At 35.3% G+C, this 22,309-nt stretch overlaps 1 protein-coding gene across 3 annotated transcripts in view; it reads right to left on the bottom strand.

Annotated features, from left to right (window-relative positions):
* CLOCK (clock circadian regulator) overlaps positions 1-20,238 on the bottom strand; it is a 32,111-nt gene extending 11,873 nt beyond the window's left edge. For 2 of the 3 annotated variants that reach the window (XM_010297140.1, XM_010297141.1), the window contains exons 1-9: positions 17,601-17,647; positions 15,879-15,938; positions 15,413-15,561; positions 11,265-11,356; positions 9,682-9,771; positions 8,097-8,217; positions 6,819-6,932; positions 4,080-4,198; positions 168-250 (exon numbers count right to left, since the gene is read on the bottom strand). In XM_010297140.1, coding sequence (XP_010295442.1) covers positions 168-250; positions 4,080-4,198; positions 6,819-6,932; positions 8,097-8,217; positions 9,682-9,771; positions 11,265-11,356; positions 15,413-15,561; positions 15,879-15,938; positions 17,601-17,647 — 875 coding nt within the window. Of the gene's footprint in view, positions 1-167; positions 251-4,079; positions 4,199-6,818; positions 6,933-8,096; positions 8,218-9,681; positions 9,772-11,264; positions 11,357-15,412; positions 15,562-15,878; positions 15,939-17,600; positions 17,692-20,123 lie in introns of those variants that run through there. The other variant, XM_010297142.1, reaches the window with a different exon arrangement.
* Positions 20,239-22,309: the final 2,071 nt, after the last annotated feature.

Genomic DNA, 22,309 nt, shown 5'->3' with positions numbered 1-22,309 from the left:
AATTATTTCATTATAACTTTTCTTGTTTACAGTATGCGCTCTGAAAAAAATCAAAAATTAAACCCAACACAAGCTATGAGTAGTTAATGCCGATTAGTGAACTCTAAATATTACAGACACCACTGTGATTCAGCTACTATTGCTGCTATACATAGAAGGAATTGCACCTGTGATCCAAGAATAGGAACTTCCATTCTAAGCTATGTCTAGATGTGAACTCTTCATTGGGTTCTTCAACAGTGCACATTTCCTAAAAAGTAAAAAAATAAAAAAATCTCTCTCAAAACTGCTCTATTCTAATTCATAAACTCTTTTGAAATTCAGACTTACCTAAAGTTAGTAGATAAATCCACAATAGTTATAATGTTATTTTTAGACCGCTTCATTGTTTTTGCTTGTTTGTATGCATAGTACTGAGGTAGAATCTAATCTCAGCTGTGCCAGGCTGACACCCAGTTGATTTAAATGGAACAACTCCAGCATGAGATTAAACTCAGACTCAGTATCTACAAACACAGCAGTACAAGCAGGAATCAATAGTTCCTGCAGTTATGGTTTTAACTTCTAACAAGCAAAAGAAGAGATGAAACACTCTCAGCAGATACTCTGATTACTGTATATGCTTATAATGGGTAAAAACCAACATTAGCAAGATGGTCACGTTATTTTGACTTTAGGAATATGATTCTTCCTTTTAGTGAGTACAAGGTACCCTAAAAATCACTTTGCCTTGAAGGCACAGACATGTACTACAAATAACACACTATTCGTATGTTTAGAACTCATGAACAGTAAGAGAATTACTGTATTTCCACAATTACAACAAACCCTCAAGGTATTCTGCATGTCATTTTAGATGTATTCCGCTCAGACATATGGGCGATCAGTGCGTGTCAGTAAATTTCTATTGTCCCCTTTCAGAGAGGTAAAGATGCCCCACGAAGTACTGTGCCTCATGCTGAGGCAGCAAGGCAGCAAGCACCCGATGCCAGTCGGTTCTTTGGCAAACTCCTCTAGTACTGCCTTACAAGAAGAAAGATGGAGGATGGACTACATGCATATATACAAATACATCCCTCAAAGAATTACAATAAAATTAAAAATCAGTAAAGCTTTCTTTTTTGGACACCTGCAGACTTTTGTGACACTTGTAGGAGCTTGCAGTGGTGTTCCCACTGCCAGGAACACAGCAGAATTGATTGATGACCAGATACCACAACAGTTTCCTAAAGACGACAATATGGAAGCCGCTGCTGCACTGACATAGTATTCATGACACATGTGGGCAGATGAGCATACTGCTGCTCTGCAAACATCTGTAACTAAAATAGCCCTGTCAAAAAATACGGTAGAAGACTAATTGTTGTTCCTTTTCATTCTTTCAGGTTATAATACAAAGAGTTTAAGTGGATATTTTGCAGTTCTTTGAATAGGTATTTCTAAATTTTCTTTCTATGAAAGATAAAAGTTAACATATCTAGGCAATGTTTTTTCCTCCACTTCATCAGTGTAAAATCTAAAGACAATGACCAGAAAGTGAGTTATACGATGGAGGTATTGAACAAAATCACTCTGGGCACAAATCTGTGACTCTTGGTGTGACTTTCAGTTAGCAAGACTTAACCTTCAAAACTGAAACTACCCCTAAAACCCAGAGCTCATCTACTTCCCTAAGATTACAGCATTTAATAAAGCACCACTCACAGCAAAGTAAAAGAAATGACAGAGCAAGCATATATCCTTGAGATATACTTTCGATTTGTTGTTTCTTTTAATCTAATTATTTTGACACAAGTCAAAACAAAAGTAAAAGTAACTTAAGTGCAGGCAGTAAAATCACAGTGAAAACACCATTGTTAGAGAAGAGCTGGCAGCAGGTTAGTATCTGATTACTCAATGCATTTATATTAGTGATTTACAGATATTCCACTGTAAAATACCCCTGGGCAGAAGCTAATCTTGTTCAACAAAGCATCTTGTTGAAGTTGTCAACAAGGCATCTAGAAAAGAAAGGACTTTAATTCGTAACAAAAAGTATTCTTGTAGAATCCTTTTGGCTGGACAAATCATGCTTTCTTGATAGGATTCAATCATTTACCAGACAAAATGCAAGACAAATGTTTTAAAGAATGTGTAGAGCCAAATCCCTTCACTGGGAAGCAAAATTTGTGGCACATTTTGTTACAAAAGTGGTGCGGTCATATGCAGAAAATAAAAAAGTGAAATTTCAGAGATTATTGTCCTGAATACTACGGCTTTCTGCAAAAGCACTGTGTATCATTGAGAAATGACATTCTAGGTAAAAAAAAACCCCACACCAAAAACCAGAACTGTATACCATCTGAAATAAAGAGAAAAAGTGGCAGATGAGCAGGTAGGTTGTACCTTAAATAAGGCAATCCACTACTGAAATATACCTCTCATTACTGGCTGCAACATGCAACTATTAATAAAGTTACTGGGATGGTAAATTTCCTGACACAACAGTGATTTGCTGGAGTCTAGTCAATGCTAGCCTCAGTAACAACATAAGGTATGAAACGAATATAAACAAGTATTGTCAGATTAAAAGTCTTCATTCTAATATTAGTCTTCTTACAAGAATATTTCTCAGACAAACAGCACTAGTCGACACCCTTCAGAGGATCTTAAAACCTCTGCAACGTGAAAGCTTCCTTGGGCACTAGGGGCTCAGAAGTTCAGGTAAAGACAACTGAAAGTTTGGCCAAAGTATAATCTGTAAGGCTTTCACCCTCAGGAGACTGAAAGACCTGAAAGATCATATATGGATCTTCCTCAACTTCCAAATGTCCTGTTCCAGAAGTAGGAAACACAAAAGTTTTACTATACTATGTTCTAAACTGTCAGACTTTAAAATAGAAAAATATTTACAAATACTGCCGGGTTGGTCTTTTTTCCCCAAGTATTTCATGAAACAAAACCCACACATCTAACATCTCTACCAACTGTAGGCATAACAGGAAGAACATTATTTAGACCAGCATGGGAAGAAAAGTGTCAGATGAAAGATTTCCAGGGCTTCAAGAAAAATAAACAACAAACTCTCTCTGGCGTGCAGTCTGAAGCGATCTAACCCCTATTCAGCCTGGCAGAACTGAAGTAGTTTATATGATTTCTCCACAGGCTCCGTACTACATTTTCAAAGTGCAAAGTATGTAGTCCATGTCTTCAGAGCATACCACCAACAATCTTCAGCTTAAGACACTAGTGCATTCAACTTATATGCAGAGTATTTAAATGTTCAAAAAGTTCTGCATGACAGACAGCAGCTTAATCATGTGGCATATACATTTCATGGCATTTCTTTAAAACTGAATTGTAAAAACAAGTGTTTGATTGTAGACTATCCTGTACCTTGATTAATGTATTCGTAGAAAATATATAATCTGAATCACAATCACAGACGATCCTATACTGTATCCTGAGTATTTATTTTGATTCATTTTGGTGAGGAATGGGCTTATACTTAGTAAAGTCTTTAAATTTCACACATATCCAATTCTAAACATATAAAGATACCTTGACTGTGCATTCGCAGTTAAGCAAAACGCTCTCTTCAAACAACCAAGTTATTGAATAACAACCAGTACTGAAACAAAATGGAAGATCTTTAACTCAAACTTGGCTCCCAGTTGCTGACGAATAATTCAAGCTTTCATTAAGCCCTAGAAGATTTGCTTCTGTGTCAAACTACAAGATCATCAGCAGCGTAAAATTCACATCCAAGTGTCAACTAAAATTATTCCTTTTTCCAGTGAAAGTGAGATCTCAGTGTTATCTTTCATTGTGTGTTTAAGTTAAACTTGGTAAACATATTCCTATGGACTTCTAAATTTATTTCTTGCATATTACTATTTTATATGACTATTTAGAAATGGCACTCACCATAGGAACTTCATTTGATACTTAACGTTTAACCTATTTGTACATGAAGTAAGAAACAGACACCTTCAGTTTCATGTAATAAAATGCCTTATGGTTTTCATTAATAGTATTTGAAGTTTTCCTGTTCACAGTACATTTAAAAATGATATAAAAGTTATTCCATTTGTACATACCTTGATAAATTGAGGTGTAGCTAATCTAACTGTGGCTACAAAGCAAACTTTGTCTCCATACGAAGGCCGGTGGGATCGCTGAATAGTTCCTTCAAAACCATTGTGCGCTGAGTTAGGAACTGAGAGAAGACAGATGAGGTCAACACAGATTACAACACAAGCATGGAGGAAAATGGCAGTAATATTACAGGACAAATGGCCCAATATTTATCTAAAGTGGTTTGCTTATAACTTAACATGCATTAAGAAAAATGCTACATATAATACATAGACATATATACACAGGAATAGTAGCTGTACAGTAGTAATGGGAACACAACCACCAAATAACTTTCTCAAAGACCTAAAATTACATTTAAGATGATATTATCTCTGACAAAGCAGTTTTAGGAAACTAATAACAATTCTAATCCCTCTTCATAACTACTAAAAATGACTGGAATACATCTTCAAAAATATCTTTCAAGTTTCTCTTTTGTATCAGTTTTAGCTTTTTCTTTTGAATGTTGAGGTAAGTATTTCTTTTTTAGACTTCCATCACATTCAAATGACACAAGCTGAAGACAAAACTAAGTAACAAAACAGTCAAAGGCACAACAATTATGGGCATGGCAGAATCAGGACACCAAGCTGAAAACAAACAAATTCCACTTACTGAATCACAGAGATGGAGGGAATCACAAGGGGGCAAAGGATGGACTAGATCTCAAAGCAGATTAACCTTATCTTTTATTTCCAGAACATATCAATTTAGTTTATCTTTATTAAGCTCTAATGATGGTGACTCCACAATGCTCTCAGGCTCTTACAAGCCTAACTGGTTCTAGTTCAACTGTAGATTTGAACTTCTGCTGAAGTTTCTTCATGCAATTTAAGCTTACAGCTCTTTCCATCAGAAAGAAAACAGGTAATCTCCTTCCTCTTTATCTTATCCCTTCTCCTTTGTTCTTCAATGTTTATCTTGCCTTTTAAGTTAGATTTTTAAATTTCTTTTTGCTCTCCTTGCTCTACTCTGAACTCTTTCCACTGCTTTACCTTCTTCCCACAAATAGTGTCAAAAACTGGATAAGGACATATGGGTGCTAAGAAGTGCAGAGGGATTATTTCATGTGGTTTAGACTATATTTTAGAAAGACTTTTGCATTTTTGCAATTTGGTGATTGGTCATGGTGACTTGGTCATGTTCAGTTTACATTCCACAGTAACTCCTTTTTCTAAAGAAAATCATTCTAAAAATTATTTTCTAAGTCCTTTAGCTGACTGTAACCTTTTTCCTTGTTCATTTATTTTTCATATATTTATTCATATATTTCATTTATTATTCCTGAATGTAGTAGCTTGTACTTGTTCTTAGTCAATTGGTCTTGTTTTTTTTCCCCCAAAATATCTTCTAAATTTGCATCTGAATCCCCTGTTTTTAGTGTCCTTGCATCATTTCATGACAGCAAGCTACGTTCCATTATTCGTAACATTAATTAATTGATTTGAAAATCAAAGCCAGTAGTAGCCCATTAAAACTGTTTTGACAGTGAACACTGACAACCTTTCCAACCAGTTTCTGCAGCTACTCTCCACCAATTTCAATTAACATGTGCTTCCCTTACATGTTTGTGAGAACAGAATGTGATAATTGTCAGAAGCATATTATAAAAGGCCATCATTTATTTGCGCTTTGTCCTGTTATTCACACAGCATGTTACTTTTTGGGAGACACTGAATTGACTTGATGCTATTTCTACCTGAAAAATCCACAGTGGTTGCTATTCAATGCCTTGCTAGCTTCCTAAGGCTCACATATAGTTTAATTATTTGTGCTAGAATATTTCCCAATATTGAATTGCAACCCATAGGTCTGCAGTTTCCCAACTACTCCTCTTTCCAAGACTAGCACCATAATTGGCCTTTTCAGGCCTATGTCTTGTGTTTCCTATAATATTACATATCTGCGTTTGGCACTAAGACTCAACCTCTCCCCATTTTGTGAGAAAAATACTGGTATCACATTAAAAAAAAAACATATGTTTATTTACCAGATACTGTTTTTGATAATATTTTTGTGGGTAATCTTTATGAAGATCTACTGCTGACCACACTACAAAACCCACTTGTCTGGCTGACCAAATAAACATGCCTTTCAAGTAAACAGTCAGCACAGGCTGGCCAAACAGATTAGAGATGTAGTACAGAGCAATAACATTAGTACATAACTAATAAAAATCAATGGAAGGGAGAAGGAACTCAGTGCAGAAAACTAACGGCCCATCCACTCATCTGAGTGGTAACTTCTGTCAGTGAAAGCACAGAACTGAAATGGGGGGAAAAACATTTTACTTCCCAGCTCACTGCATAATGAGAACTGCAGGTACTCGGTACCGCTGATCTTCGAGTCACTTAGTCACCTATTTAAGTATGCTTAACTAAATTCAGGCTATTTAAAGTGTTTGCTTAAATTTCTCTTACATTCTTTTAAAAAATGTTTTACAAGATACTAGTTTTCTTTAATTGAAAGCATTAAACATCATTACTACAATTTGCATTCCAGTGCACAGATGTGTAATACATGATCGGCAGTTTTTCTTCATTTTCATTAAAACAAAATAGAAGTGCTATAACTCTACTTCAAGCTCTTCTATTGAAAGACTGATTTTAGTTCGTCATTAAGTTTGCACAATGGTCCCAAGCCTGTTTAGCTGTGAAGCTGCCTAAGTATTCCACTCTAACATAGCTGAAATTACTTACCATTATTCAAACACTTGAAATTTCCTATGAATTTTACATACTCGTATGTAGGCTGCTCTTTTGGATCTATTGTTCCTCGCAGCATATGGCAACAGAATTCTAGTTGATTTTTTGCTGAGAAAAGAATAAAAAAAGTAAAAGGCTACATGCTTGATGAAGCTCACAGGCAACATGAAATGGAAAGCATGAATAATTAAGCTGCATACTTATTGAGATACTGTAAATGTTGTGATTATAAATGGCTACACAGCCTCTCCTTTTAACCAGCATGATACTAGCTAACCTAAAGAAAAGGAGAACTCCTTTAGAATTTGTGCATGAAGGGCCTGAATGCTAAAGACATAGAAACTCCCCCAAAACTATAGCTATTTTGAAGAAGCAGCTGCCCTAAACTTCAGTTTACTAAAGCATACACTTCCAAAACCCATTAGGCTGCTTTGTTTTTATTCTTGCCAACTGCTATGACTGTCTAACTAGAAGCTATATAAACAAGACGAACATTTCTAATACATGGGAAAGTCAGTGACATGCAATGCAATGCTGAAAATGTTACTCTTCAGGAGGAAAAAAAAACCCTACAAAGTGCTGCTTTTCTTCAGGGCTCATCCATATGTTTCTGCTTAAATACCAATGGAAGAAAAGAACTGATCACACGTGATACAAAGCAGATTATTTCTAACACAACTACCATACTGATTTCATCTGGGATAGAGTTAATTTTCTTAACAGCAGCTCATATTGTGCTGTGCTTTGGATTTGTGACTAAAACAGCACTGATAACAAAGGGATATTTCAGTTATTGCTGAGCAGTGCTTACACAGTGCAAAGGCAATCTCTGCTTCTCACACTGCTCTGCCAGCGAGTAGGCAGGGGGTGCAAAGAAGCTGGGAGGGGACATAGCCGGGACAGTTGACCTAAGGAATATCCCATACCATATGACAGTGTGCTCAGCAATAAAAGCTGGGGAAGGAAGGAAGAAGGGGGAGGCATTTATGCTTATAGTGTTTGTTTTCCCAAGTAACCATTACACAACGATGAAGCTCTGCTTTCCTGGAAATGGCTAAACACCTGTCTGCCAATGGGAAGTAGTGAATTCCTTATTTCGCATTGCTTGTGCATGTGGCTTTTTCTTTACCTATCAGACTGTCTCTATTTCAACCCATGAGTTTTCTCACTTTTACTCTTCCAATTCTGTTCCCCTATCCTGCTGGGTGGAGTGAGCAAGTGGCTATGTGGGGCTGAGCTGCCCACTGGGGTTAACCCGCAATAACTACTTACATTTTAAGTATTCTGGTGTCAGTGAATCACTTTCCAGCAGATGAGAAGACAATATTTTATAAATTTCTGAATGTTCCCCCTCTGGGATAAAATTAAATACACTCTGATCCACAAGATCAGACTAAAAGAAAAAAATTTAATAAGTATTAAAATAATGCAAGACATACAATGTTACAAAGCCTACTATTTTAATGCAAAACAGTTCCACAGTTCAGAAGAACATCACCGACTCAACAAAGCCACCTGCTGGAATGCACATGAGTATTCTACAAAAAAAAAAAAAAATCTCACTTTAATCTGTCTTCATTTTGACACTGTGAACCATTTAGTGAAAATCACCATGAACGCAGCAGATATACATACACATTAAAGTACAATGAAGCTTGTATTAACCTCCCTGGGATGCAACAATTCCAAGTAGAGGAGCATTTTAATTAGAAATTACAGGGTGTTGTTCTAGGGCATTGTAGCCTGTCAGTGGCATCCAATACATTGAAACAATATCTTCGAACAAAAGACAGTCCCTCCCTACATCATATAGGTTATTATGTTACCAATAATGATAACCAATTGCAATTGGTTTTATGAATAAATTTTATAATCAGTCCAACAGCTATTTACACAAAACTGGGAACAACAGAGATGAATGCAATAAAATTGAACAACTGATTATATGCATAAATGCATCTGATTAAGTATTCAGAAAAAAGGGATCATAGACCATACGTCCAGGATACACAAATCACACCTAAAAGCAAAGGACAAATGTTCCTCAGAGAACCTAGTAAATTCTACTTTAAGTCACAATTACCTGTACCAAAATTCTGAAGCTGATACCATGCATACCTTAGTGGAATTGGTGTTTTGCAGAATCATTTTTAAATATGCCACTCAAGGTTTTACCAAATACTCCTATCACAGTAAGACAACTAGCCTCTAAGAATAACTTGTCCCTCTCTTCTAAAAAAACCAGCTCATTGTTTCACTAATCAATTGTTTGCATATTTGAGTACTAATTTGCCTCATTTCAGAAAAACATTATTTAAAGGTAACTTCAAAAAACTAGAATGTTACATTTACCAGAGACCAATGCCAGCAAGATTAAAGATGAGTGAATGTGATAAAACCCAAAGTATATACCTAGCAGAACCAGCAGCAACATATTTCTTGTAAGACTTCTTTGGCAAAGAAGAAAGGAGTGAAAAACTAGTTTAAAAAAATTCCAAGGATATAGCTCTTTAGCAATACTCTTCTGGCTCATGTAGAGGCTATGATAGCTGTGAATTCTAAATGGTCTCCTGCAGTCAACCCTTATTTCACTGATGTTGAAGAGAAACTAATGCTAGTCTGGCACTTCATTAATCCTGCCTAACAGAGTGCCGACTGCATTCTGTATTTCCAAAGGAAATGTTTAATATAGGAGACACACCAGTAGCAAGGAGTTGTGCTGAAGGAAAAGCAGCAGCATTATAACAAAGCATACATCTGTTCTATAATGCCACAAAGGCTAACAATTAATTAATACTCATATCAGAACACCATCCATAGACAAACAGATGTATTATTGAAAACAATTTGTACTTACTGGCAAATGTTCAAGTAAGGGAGTTATACTTTCAGACACATATATTATATTTCCATCTGTCATAATTGCTAAAAAAAAACCATCAAGAGCCTGAAATTAAACATAATGGGCAGTTAAGTAAGAAGGAACAGAGAGTATTAAAAATGTTAAACTATATTCAACATGGAAAATAATTTAGACCAATTTTAGTTTAGTTTATTATAAGAATGAGGATACCTTTTGCTACTAAAACTTCTTAGTCTTGATTTTACACTATAAGCATTACAATTCCCATCCTGTTCTGTCCTGTTCTTAAACAATTTGTGGTTTCAGAGGCAAGACTTCAGTCCATATATACAGCCAGCCACTGTTTCTCCCATCTCCCACTCTGCCTGCCTGTTAGTTTTTTATTCCATCACCATTTTAAATATCAGAAAATTCAGAAAAATGAGCTAGAGACAAAAGCAAGAAGAGGTGGAAAAAGTAAGAGAAGAACAAGGAAAAGAGGCGGTGAAATCAATGAATTTTGGTATTTTAAATCTCAATATTCCCATCTCAATAAAAGAAACTCATAGCAATATTTTACTGGGGCTTGAAAACTGTGAGATACAATTCTGACTGCCTTATTGTCTACTAACTCAAACCTATTTCCACTGAACGTAACACATGTATCTTCTAGTTGAACACTACCAAACAGAAAAGTATGACAGAACTGTATTTCTACATAGGAAATTTTAAAGCTCACATCTTTGAAAAAAATTCTTATGTCATATTGTTGTATCTTTACAGTCACTAATTGTGGACATGTATTTTGTAAGAGGACTTGAGAAATGCCAGAAACAGTTACATAAAAAAACCAAAAAATATAAACAACTAGTTCAACAACTTGTTGGAAAAAATATGGAAATTCAGCACAGGGAATTTTCTGAAAATTTTTAACTACAAAATATAGAACATTTTCCTTTTTAAATCTGTGCCTCAAAGAACAGGTTTAACTATGGAATGAAAATAAAATGTGCTTGTTCATTTAGTTTAATATTTTTCATTCAATTATTGTTAGAAATTGTTTCAGCAACAAGAAACAAATTACTTATTCTCATTTCCAAGGAAATGACAGCTTACACTGAAACTTTATTTCTAGTAGTAATCCAACTATTCATGTAATCTTCTTTAGCAAAGTAATGCTCACACACCACTTTTGGAAAGTGTAATAAACAAAGAAATTAAACACTTTATTGCCCACAAGTGACAGGGATGTGTTGAGCCTTTTTTATAATTAAGATTTTAATTTATGCACAATAATTCTTTATTTGACTAGTACCTTCCTTATGTTGATAATTTAAAATATCCACTTGACTTTGACAGAAATACACTGTGGACTTCCTCTGTTAGCACATTTTAGGTAATTGAAAATGCAGTTAAAAGAAAAACTATTTTACATTACACTGTATACATAGGAATTTTGACTGTTTACCTTCATGAAAACGTATAGTTACAATTAAAATATGAAAACAAAAAGTTACATCACCAACCTGAAAAATTTTGTCATGGAATGAGTCCCTATGAGGAAATAGTCTACTCCAAGAAAAACAGAAATAATATACCTCTAACATTAACTGTGTGAACTCTTCATTACTAAGGAATGTCGGTTTCCAGTCCTGTCGAATCTCACTGGCATCTGATTGTGCAGTAATTTCTATAATCAAACATATATACAATGTAAGGATTCACACTTCCAAAAGCCATTATTTTCCCACTAAGTTACATATACACAGTAGGAAATAGGAGACAGTTCTCTTGTCTCCTCCGTTGTTCATTCATTACATATAGATGTTGCTCCTTAAAAAAGAAGTAAAAGCCTTCTCCCCTATGTCATAATGAGATTTACCTTCTCTTTCCTTCTACCACTTTGTGCTAAAGTCCTGCCAGACTTCAAGGAAATGCTGAAGGCAATGACAGTAAGTAATGGATTTTGACAATAGAAAAATACTCTTTCCTCTGAGACTATAATAAAATGTTTTATTGAGAGTGTTGTTTTCAAAGATTTAGAAAGCCAAAATTCCGGAACAGTTTAGGTCATTAAAATGCCTAATCCTCAAGCATCTTGGCCAATCCTGGTCAATCTAACCTTTGCACTAAAAATTTTCACTGTCCTTTCTCTTCTACCTACCCTTTGCTGTAAAGAAATAAGGTTACATTAAAAAAAGAGTAGGTTTGCAACAAAGACTGTTAAGAGCTGTACGACAGACTCCACTGCAGAATTACTGTCTGATTCATACACAAAGATGAATTTTGAACAGAGATTCCTGTAGAACTTAGAAGAAATATATAGATTAACTTCCCATACACAGGTGAGAGAAACAACAGCTGCTAAGCAAAACCAGACCCCAGATTCTGAAGGCTGACGCTTCCTTATCAACTGATAACTGTAACAACAAGAAGCAAGATCACATAGTACTTGTTTTGATGAGTAACAAGGGCATTACAGAAGTACTGGTTGTAAGAACAACTGAACAAGTAATCATGAATTGAGCATTTAGACGAAATGAAAGAACCAAACTACGTCTTTAAGGGTTTTTGATTTCTAAAGGACAAGTTTGTACAAAGGCTGTAAGCTAGTTTGTTAGTTCAGATGGCTCAAAGAGAACAGAAAATCTGGAATCGAGCTAAATATGCAAAGGGCTGGAACAGTTCAGAACTTTGTTTCCCACACTGAAGGGGGAAAACCTAACGAAAGAGCTTTAGACTTAACTAAAAGAACAGTAAACAATAGCAATGTCATGCACAAAACTGTCAAGAAGAGGAGAGCTACAAGGAGAGGGGAAAAAAAATCACAACAAATAAGACTGACCAGAATTTCCAATGATCAGATCTCACAAAAGACAGAAATTGAGCAGGTTTTTGCTATCTGTTTTGAGATGGTATCACAAAGCAGTAAGAATGGGCTTGAGAATAAGGATAACCTAAGTATAACCCCAAGCCTAACTTTTCAGTCAGAACAAACATATTGAGTACTGAGGCGGAAGTCAAAGGACATGGAAGATTTATAGAAAGGATTTATACTAAAGAAAAGCTGAAGTTTATGCCTTTAATGAACCATTCTTACCACAAGTATGGGTGTTTTTACATTCCCCGTAATTAGAACAAGTATGATATTGGAAAACAGAGCCAAAGTAACACAGAAAAAACTTGTTTTACATGGTAACTAGAGAAATGCTTAAAAATCATGCCACAAGTTGCATTCAAAGATAAATGACACTGAGGTGACGTTCCTGAGCTAGATACCAGACAAAGAAGCACAACCAAGCTTGCACGTTGAACTCGTCCAGCCTTCAAGTCATGGATCTGAAGCAACTCTGCATCAGCACTGAGCATCCTCAAAAGAAATTGCCAGCTAGGCCAAGATCTGTAGCATTTATCTGTGTGCTGTATGAATATCAGTTATAAACAGCAACATTCTTCAATATTTTGTAATTTTCAAAAATCTATTGTTTACAAATTCAAAGGAAGATGACAGGCAGTATTAGTAAGTGAAGCGCTCTCAGTAATACAATTTCAGTGTGCTTACTCTGCTGTTTTTTCCCCCAGGAGAAACAGAATCCACACAGGCCAATAACCAGCTCAGATAGTTCATCTGGAGCTGCTGCCAGAGTACCAAGCCTGGCCAATGTGGAAGCGGTCCAGAAAGAACCAGAAGCAATGCAGTTAATCAAAACCTGATGGCTGAACACAGTAGGATTTTCAACAATAAAGCAGCTAATCATTGCCAAACAATTCATTTATTGCTAGGGCACTCTGCTTTAGTGTAACAAACAGGTCCAAGCACCTCAGGAGGCAAAGCATGCTTCTGACCTTTGCCAACATTTTGTCCAAAACATTTTCAAGTAAACCAAGTACAGATCAATGCTAGTGAGCGCTGGCAGCCAGAGGTTTAGAGACCTTAGTACGATATGTGCAGTCACACAAATCTGCACTCTGCCCCACCATGTGAACGACAAAAGCACCATGCCCTAAAAGGCACCAGTGTCCAGAGCTGCTTTTTTCCGCCTTTATGCTAAAAAAAAAAAAAAAAACCACCCCAAAATATTTCAAAAATATAATCTCAGAAAGCATTTTGCTGGCTGGCTAACACACATATTCATTCCATATTCTGTATTTTATGATAGGAATCATCAATAGAAGACAAAGCGATTTTGAAACAGAATCAATTTTCAGAGGCCTTAGAACCTACAGAACTGACTTTTACAGAAAAGGAGCCTTCACGCTGCTTTTCTTTTTGTTATGAGACAAATGTATCTCAAGAATTAAAACAGCATAATCAATATTTAATGGGCAAAAAAAAAAAAACCCAAACCAATGAACACTTGCAAAAATTATTCCCCCTCCCTTTCCGTTTTAATTGTTATGTTTACCTTTTAACAGCACTATTCAGTACACATCTGGTGCTACTTGAACCATAACACTAATGGAAGAGAGGTGCTAGGACATGGAAAAATATTTATCATACCTTAACATACCTTAAATTGATACACATATTGTTGATAAATACAAACCTATCCACCAACTTAATAGCTTTACTTATTTTATTCTATAACCTAATAGAGGTTTCTTTTGTCCCTACTGCCTTCTAATTAGTATGCATGGTCAGAAATTACTCAGGGAAATAGGTTAACTTGTGAACGAGCTCATTTTCTTGAATTTTTAAACTTGTTTTTGGCAGTGTGAACCACAAGGTGCCATGCTAAGAACAAGTATAGGAGCTGGGACAAGGGTTTAATACAGCAATATGTGTAAGTATACACTTGGTGGAAGAATTTTTTCATGACAGAAATAATGATCTGTAATGAACTTCAGTACAACATATCTGGGTATATCCCACCATCGGCTGATGCAAACAACCAGAGAAACAAAACACAGCAAGGATGTTCAAAGACATTAAAAATTTTGACATTTCACATGAGGGTTTAAGAAACAACAAACACACACTCAGTGGCTTATACATCAGTGGATATGTCTTGAAAATTAGAAAGTTCAAGTAAAAGTATTTAAGTATTTATAGACTTTCTGTTTGGTTTTGGTTTTCCAGCTAAAAGGAAGAAAAAAACACCCATGCTCCTAGTCTGCACACCCACTGTATGCCACCCTTTCTCAAACAACCTACTCAATAACGCTTGCTGGAGACCACAATGCCCTATTGCCTTATCTTTGTTAAAGCAGCCAGTTGTGTAGATACCTAACATAAAGAGAGGGAGCATTAAGTTCCCTCAGACTAGCTTTTTCAGTCATTTATCTTGCTTTATGTCGAACTTGGAGAGACAAACCAACTATTCAAACCAGTCTTCTCTACGTATCAAAGCAAGTACTGCCACTGAAATGGATCAGCAGTTTTCCTGTGAAGCAAAGACAACTTGTGTCTTACAAACTGACTATATTCTAAAGGTCTCCATCTGTCCACAACAGAAAACTTAAAGGTTATTTCAAAAATAAATGCTTCTCTTTATGAAACAGACTTCTTTAACAACTATGGGACAAAAAAATATTAGTACTGGCTTTTGCAAAATATTAGCAAAAACATAGTTACATCTCTGCTACCTAAATTAGGATCTTAAGGTATCTTTCTTTGGGAACTCTGTATTTTTTTGGACAATTTACTTAAAGAAGCTGCAAAAATTGTTGGTGTTTTATGTACTAAGTTAATATCATTAAAATAATTAAGAATTTACAATGTTTTTTAACAATTACAAAGAATTACCTTTGTGCTTCCGTAAAAAGTCAATGCTCTTCTGCAGTACAGTGGATTTATCCATCTTCCGAGCATTACCTGGAAGCATGGAACCCAGCTCTTTGATAAGTACATTAAACTGATCTCGACGTTTCTTTTCGGATTTGTTTCTAGACACTCTGAAAAATAAACCGGAAAATGTTTTATAACAGCTATGTCACCTTCTTATACTACTGCCAGGTTCCTGATGCAAACAGCCCCTCTCTGCTGTGAGAACTATCACAAAAACACCCACTCCTAATCTCAGACACCATTTTTGAAGAATGACTTCCTCCTTCTCATGGAGGGTTGCAGCTAAGCCTTTGGAATATAGCATCCTTTGACAAAAATACAAATAACTGAACCACAATTATAAATACATTGTTTAGAAATCTCCTTGATAAGCCCAAGTGTACAAGTATAGGGCATTTTTTTTAGCTTTAACTTAAAAACTTACCTTTTTGCTTTATCTTTGTCATCTTCTTCCACCAACCCATCAAAAATGCTTCCATCATTTCTGAAAGAAATAAATGTTAAAGTGTAAAATTTCTCTCGTGGAGTCCAACAACAACAAAGGAAAAAAAGTATTCATAATCTCTGTTACATCAAGAAACTGAAGCACTGTTCTACTGTGATGTCTCGCAAAGACCATCATCAATTAGTTGAAGCCAAGTCTGCTATAAGTTCTCCTTGCAAGACACTTACTAAATAGAAAGCAAAAAAACCTTACATTTCTGACACAACTCAAAGGATTTTCAGACTATTTGTAATGAGAACCTACAACCTTATGCAAACGTTTAATTGAACAATACTTAATTTTATTTGTCTATCTTCTTGATTATTTACATTACCTTACCCATTTGAAAACTTGAGAGGAAAAATATAATTTATTTTTACTTATTGGCAACTTCTATTACAATTACTGGAAATATTTATAGTAAGAAAGCACATTTTTCTTAAATTCTAAAGTATCACTAATGGAAGAGGGCTGAGGAATATGCTATACTTCATCCATGTATGTAATTGTATAAATATACAATTAATAACAACGTTAAACAGTAATGGTAATTATTCAATATTATATTGTTAATATATATTATTATTATTGTATTTGCTTCCTAACCAAGTATCACAAATTTTCCTCAATCAACAACTGTCCATGTACTGCTAAAGAGGTGTTAAAGTATCAAAATGATGCCTCAGTATACTTCATACAACACCTTTGTTTCATCTTCTTTTGTTTTAAAAGTCAAGTCAAAACTGTTCTTCTGTTTTCCATAACTGCTGTGTAATGGATTTTCATATTTTATTTCTCTAACTTCTGTCTGCTTTCAGTCTAGTGCTGTCCACGCTGACCTCTGTGTGTCCACCCTTAACTTTTTATCCTAATGTTTCCTTCACTTAATGCAAGAAATCACCATCAAGCAATTGTACATTACAATAAGCAGTGATGTTAGGAAGTAATTATTTTGTATGCTGGTACATAAATGTAAAGCTTTTAAAAGGAATTTTTATATTCAAAAGGCTGAAGTTTCAGTGAAATGCCACAAAACTTCACTAAAAGAATTGAGAAAGACAAGTATTTAAAAAGCTTTACCCTTTGCTTTTATTGTTATTTATTTAAAATGGGTTTAACTTTCAGTAAATTTGATGGAAGTTTCATTTCCTGAAGTCTCAAAATGGTAATACACAGAATACTGCAGACACATGTTCACCTAAGCTGCTAAGAAAGTCCAGCTCAAGGAATCAAGTAGAAACCATGTCTCAGCTATTACTTTTCCCTTGAAATAGGTTAGCAGGTCACTTTACCATCATCTGCAGTGTCATTAACCGTTTAAATGTATTTGTTTTCCTTAATCAAATATTGAAGTACTAAAAAAAAAAAAAAATTACAGTAAACATTAAAAATAAACTCAAATTGCACAGATGCTGTTCTATGGTTGAAAACAAGTAATACATTTTAAGACTAATCTCAAACAATAAAAATCACTATTTCCAATTACTACAAAGGAACACACCTAACAACTACCAAAATAACTTTGTCAAAAATAGCCAAAACCTCACTGCTCTTATTTTTTGCATAAATTAATATTCTCTATATATTAACCATAAGAAAAGATTATTAAAGGAAACATTGAACAGTAATTCCCCCAAAACTCTTAAGAGTCTATTAACATACCTGTCTGCAATGGAGCTCATTTTATGGGTGCTTATGGTAAAAAACATAACATATCACACTTTAGTCTTGTGGTAGACATTTGTACGTTTGCCTATAAGAGAAGAAAACACACCAAAATGTGACTCTGGAGGAACAAACATGCTCTTCATTAGAGCACAGTGAAGTTTTCATTTGCTCTATAAGCTGCTCTTAATCTTCCCCTCTATCCAACCTTCTGCTCTGCCCTCCTACCTTCTCTAATACAGTTTCCATTATCATCCATAACCTGGACTTTAATAGCTCATTTTACATGACAGAGTTGAAGAGAACATTGTTTTATTAAATTTCATGATAGATAAGTCTGGACTAAGCCAATACAAACCTTTTTCTGACTCTGAATTCAGATATAGCTTTACTTTTTATTTTAACTTTTACCTACAAGACTCTCATGATTTTGAAGGCTGAACAGATGGAAAGTACACTCCTCAGTAGTAATACATTCTATTTAGAAATTGTGCAAACAGAAAGCATTCAGGATACAGTATTTTACAGCTATTATTTATTACTGTATTTTTTTTCCTTGAGCACATTGTTATAATAGAGATGTGAAACGAAATAAGATACCTATTAGAACGTGATCTCCGTACTGTGAGAAAGTTATAGTTAACCTAACCATTTCTTAAAGCAGTCATTTATTCATTACAAAGGCTCAGTAGGAAGTATTTGGTTTTTTTCAGGTATACATATGATTTTGAATAGAGAACATGAATGAAATGTTAATAGTGGGAGAAGGAATATAAAATTGAAGTATTTAATCCAACGAGTACCTACTTTTAGGTACCCCAAATTACATGACCGTAAAGGCTGAAGGTTTATGAAAAGATAACACAATGCAATTAAACCCTTCTCCTTGATATTCAAAGTCAGATGTCAGAGACTGCTGAAAGGGAGAAGCAGGACTGTAACATTGTCAGTCATTAAGAAACAACTGCATGCAGGGAGTTTGATATGAGCTGAACTTGCAGATCTTGGGAATTTTTACTATGTTATAAAATCAATAGTAAAAAAGTATTGCATTTATTTCAAAGAAGCTGGGTTTAGTCACTTCAGTGACTCATAGTTTCTGAGAAGGAAGGATTTGTTTGTCTCTGGAAGTGCCAAATCCAGTGGAACTTGAAGTGTTAATAATACCACAAGAAGTATGTCAGCTGCAACTCCATAATCCAGACAGTCTGCAAAGTGTTCCAGGAAAATTGTATCCCTGTTGTTGAATAGAAGGGGAAACTGAGGAAGAAAGCTTATGTTTCCACCAAGTTGTCTCAGGATCTATGACAGGCGCATGTTGTGTACGTTTGCTTCACAAAACTAGGATTTTTCCCCACAAAGTTTCATAACTTGAGTGCAGAAGGAAAGTAGCTGGGACAGTTGTGCTGCAAGCACAATCTCCTTGAAGGTGCATCACAAGGTGTGCATGCGGTTTTGCCCAAGTTCCCCATGTGCCCTCTTACCCACTTCTTCAATTAATAAGGCCCAACTTCGTATTGCCTTTATTGTCCCAAATCTAGTGCCCTGAAGAGACACTGAAAGCAAACCACTCTTTCACTCCAGTTCTTCAAAATAACAATTGCACTAATGATACTAAAAATTCCCCACATTGTCCAAGTTTTGTAAAAGTAACAGAGTTGCACTGTTTGAAAACCAGCCAGAAATGGCAGAAAGAAAGTAAATTAAGAAGAAGCATTTGTTCAAATTTTTGTCAAAAACAAACAACAGGCAGGTTGCTCTGCAGTAAAAGCAAACTACCATCACTGGCATAGAATTAAGTTTAAAATCAAGACACCAATTAGAAACTTGTTTTTGCTTAGCTTACATAGTATGCACTAATACAGGTATGTACCAACTAAATTTTTAGCCCTCTGTTAATTTTTAAATTAATTTGGTACCTAACTTTATAAGGATCAAGAGCAATATGAAAATCTGTAGAACAAATAATACACTGTTCCATTAATATGCAAAAGAAAAATACATGTACAGCTAAATACAAAAAACTTTCACCTGTGACACAACTGACATCATCATGAAGAATCAGAATTTAAGAGTCAGTATTTTCACTTTAACAAAGTGCTCAATTTCTAGAACTCAACAAAATCCTTCACTTGTTACAGTATATAGGTCCTACATCAGAACTAGTAACTTAGATGTGGTATCCAAAACAAATAGCTGAAAGAACTTCAAGACCACAGGAAATGCACCTGTAGCGCATTTATTCTCTCTTCAAGGTCTGACCTTTCTGTCTCTGTATCCGAATTTGCAGTACGTCAAGCATTCTCAGCACTTACACATGCCAATGGCTAAGACTGCAGAGATGCTTCCAATGCAACCAGTCAAGTTTAAAGCAAACACTGCAGAAATCAAGGACTATGTCTACTTCTAAGAATCAAATTCAGTCATGTTCTGGAGAATGAAAGACACTGCTATTCAGCCCTTCAGCATTGGTGACTGACAGCCATAGGAACCTTATTAATTACAAGAGTACAATTTTACCTTTTACTCTTTGGGACTTGTTAAAGTGTGAGGCTTAGTGATGAAACCTGGTTCCTTTGAAGAACAATGTGGAGTCAGATGTATCCTCTTCTGCAGAAAAGCATTAAGCTCTGAACTGTAAACAAAAAAAAAAAAGGAGAATTTTATAATCAAGCAGTTTTAAAATGATCACTTATTTGTTTTTTTAATAAGACAAGTAATCATTCCAACAAGAGTAATCTATAAATGCAATATTCTGCTTACTAAAACTATCCCAAGTATTTCACTATGCAAATTCACCTTGCTTTAAAGCTCTTCTTGATAAAACAGATATTCTGAAACAATTTCATCTCTGCTTTAACCTATCATTTTATGCCAATCTTTAATCTTGATGTAATTTTTACTTTTGAATTCACTATCTCCCATACCATCTTCACTTCTACTTGCTACCTTCGAAGTGTATCTTTATACCATTATTTCAACACCTCTTCTGCTGAAACTCTTACTTGGGCCTCCACTGGCTTTCTTAGTTATGTCTTTTCCTCTCTCAGTCTCCAAAATTGCTACTCTCAAGACTCCAGAATGTGTAGAATGCCGCTGCTGGCAACTAACAAAGTTGCCCGGCTGCATTATTGCTACTGCCTCGGACACAGCCATTAACTCCTCCTTTCAAAACACACTTCAAAAACACTTCCAAGAATGTATTCCAAACCTACCTCACAAATGTACTTTTTCCATAAAAATCCTCAGCACCAATATAAGTGATCACCAACTTCCAGTCTCTTTATACCATTACTTTTCATTTATACAGTTTCTTCCCTTGAAGCATGCTATTTTCTACATTTTTAAGTTACATGAAATCAGTTTTTTCTGCCATCTTTATCTTGTTTCTCTCTGCCTTGCTTACTGTTCTTAAAATAAGATGTATTCGTTATACAATGTACTTGTACCACTTCCAAAAAATTTTATTTTAAAGCATATTAAATTCTAAAAAGGAGGCTGGGACCTAAAAACTAAGCTTATGGTACTCTTAAATTGATTAATGGATTTTATGGAAAACACGAGCATTATCTCTTATTTGATTAGAAAATTTAAGTTTCTCCTTCCCCTGCACCTAACTGAGGATCTTAAGTGGATAAAATACAGATGCAAATATTAACATAGGAAGTTAAAGCACAGCAGAACAATCGCCAACTGGAGAAAAACAATTGCAGCATGATTCAATGAAGCCACTTGTTCTTTTCTGGCCAAATAACCTGCTGGCCCATTGACCTACTTTTTAGGTGCTTACAGCCTCCTCTCCTAGTCTGTTTTGTTCTGTTTGACAAGTGCAAACATTAATAGTGACGAAGAGTCCCATGGAAGTCTAGGTTACAGAGACTGCAACATGAAACCCGTGTTTTTAAACGGCTTGGAGTCGAACAACTCTGCCAACTCTCACCCAGCTCCTAAGAGAGTTCCAATGAGGAAAATTTTAGACCTCATCTCTGCAGTATGTAGAGGTGTTTGTTTTTTTAAAATCACAATTAAAACACTTAAGACAAACACCACAGGACTTAAGTATGCAAAATATTTGATAACGTCTAAACCACAATTTTAAAAGAAAGATGTTTTTGAGGATATTTTAAAAAGGGATTTTAAGGTGAGGAAGAAAGGAATATGTTTATGTCATAAATGAACATAAGCAAGCTTAGACCAGACTAAAAGGAAAGCTAATCACAGTGGAAAAGCTTTTGTAATCAAAACCACATACATCTCTAACTCAGTAGAAATGGCATGCGTGTGGAAGCCAGCAGAAAGGTTTAAGACGCCTACACGCCGGCACTGTCAGCCACAAGTGTTCAAAGGTCATGGGTCTGTCTCCACAGTTCATGAGCTTTTTCTTCTTTTTAAATACAATGAATTGTGTGTTTTTCTCTCTAGCTACTACATCTTTTGTACACATTCAGTGTATGTTTTCAAACTTTTCTGCAACCAAGAAGGCTAGGAACTTACTATCTTTAAGAAAGCTGAGGTCCTCAATCAAAAACCTTAGCTGCTGCTATGGATATACAAACTATTAATATACAACATTGCTCAATCTGTAGCAACATCACAAAAACTAGCAATGCTGCAACTTCTGCACTATGCTGACTTATCACACATGGAGAGGCAGTAAGTTATTGGGTGCCAAGTTATCGCTTGGCCAAAGAAACAAGGTTCTTAGT

The sequence above is a fragment of the Phaethon lepturus genome, unplaced genomic scaffold (assembly GCF_000687285.1).
Source record: "Phaethon lepturus isolate BGI_N335 unplaced genomic scaffold, ASM68728v1 scaffold6981, whole genome shotgun sequence".
NCBI lineage: Eukaryota > Metazoa > Chordata > Aves > Phaethontiformes > Phaethontidae > Phaethon > Phaethon lepturus.
The sequence above is the reverse complement of the archived record's forward strand: the minus strand, read 5'-3'. Positions and strand labels throughout refer to the sequence as shown.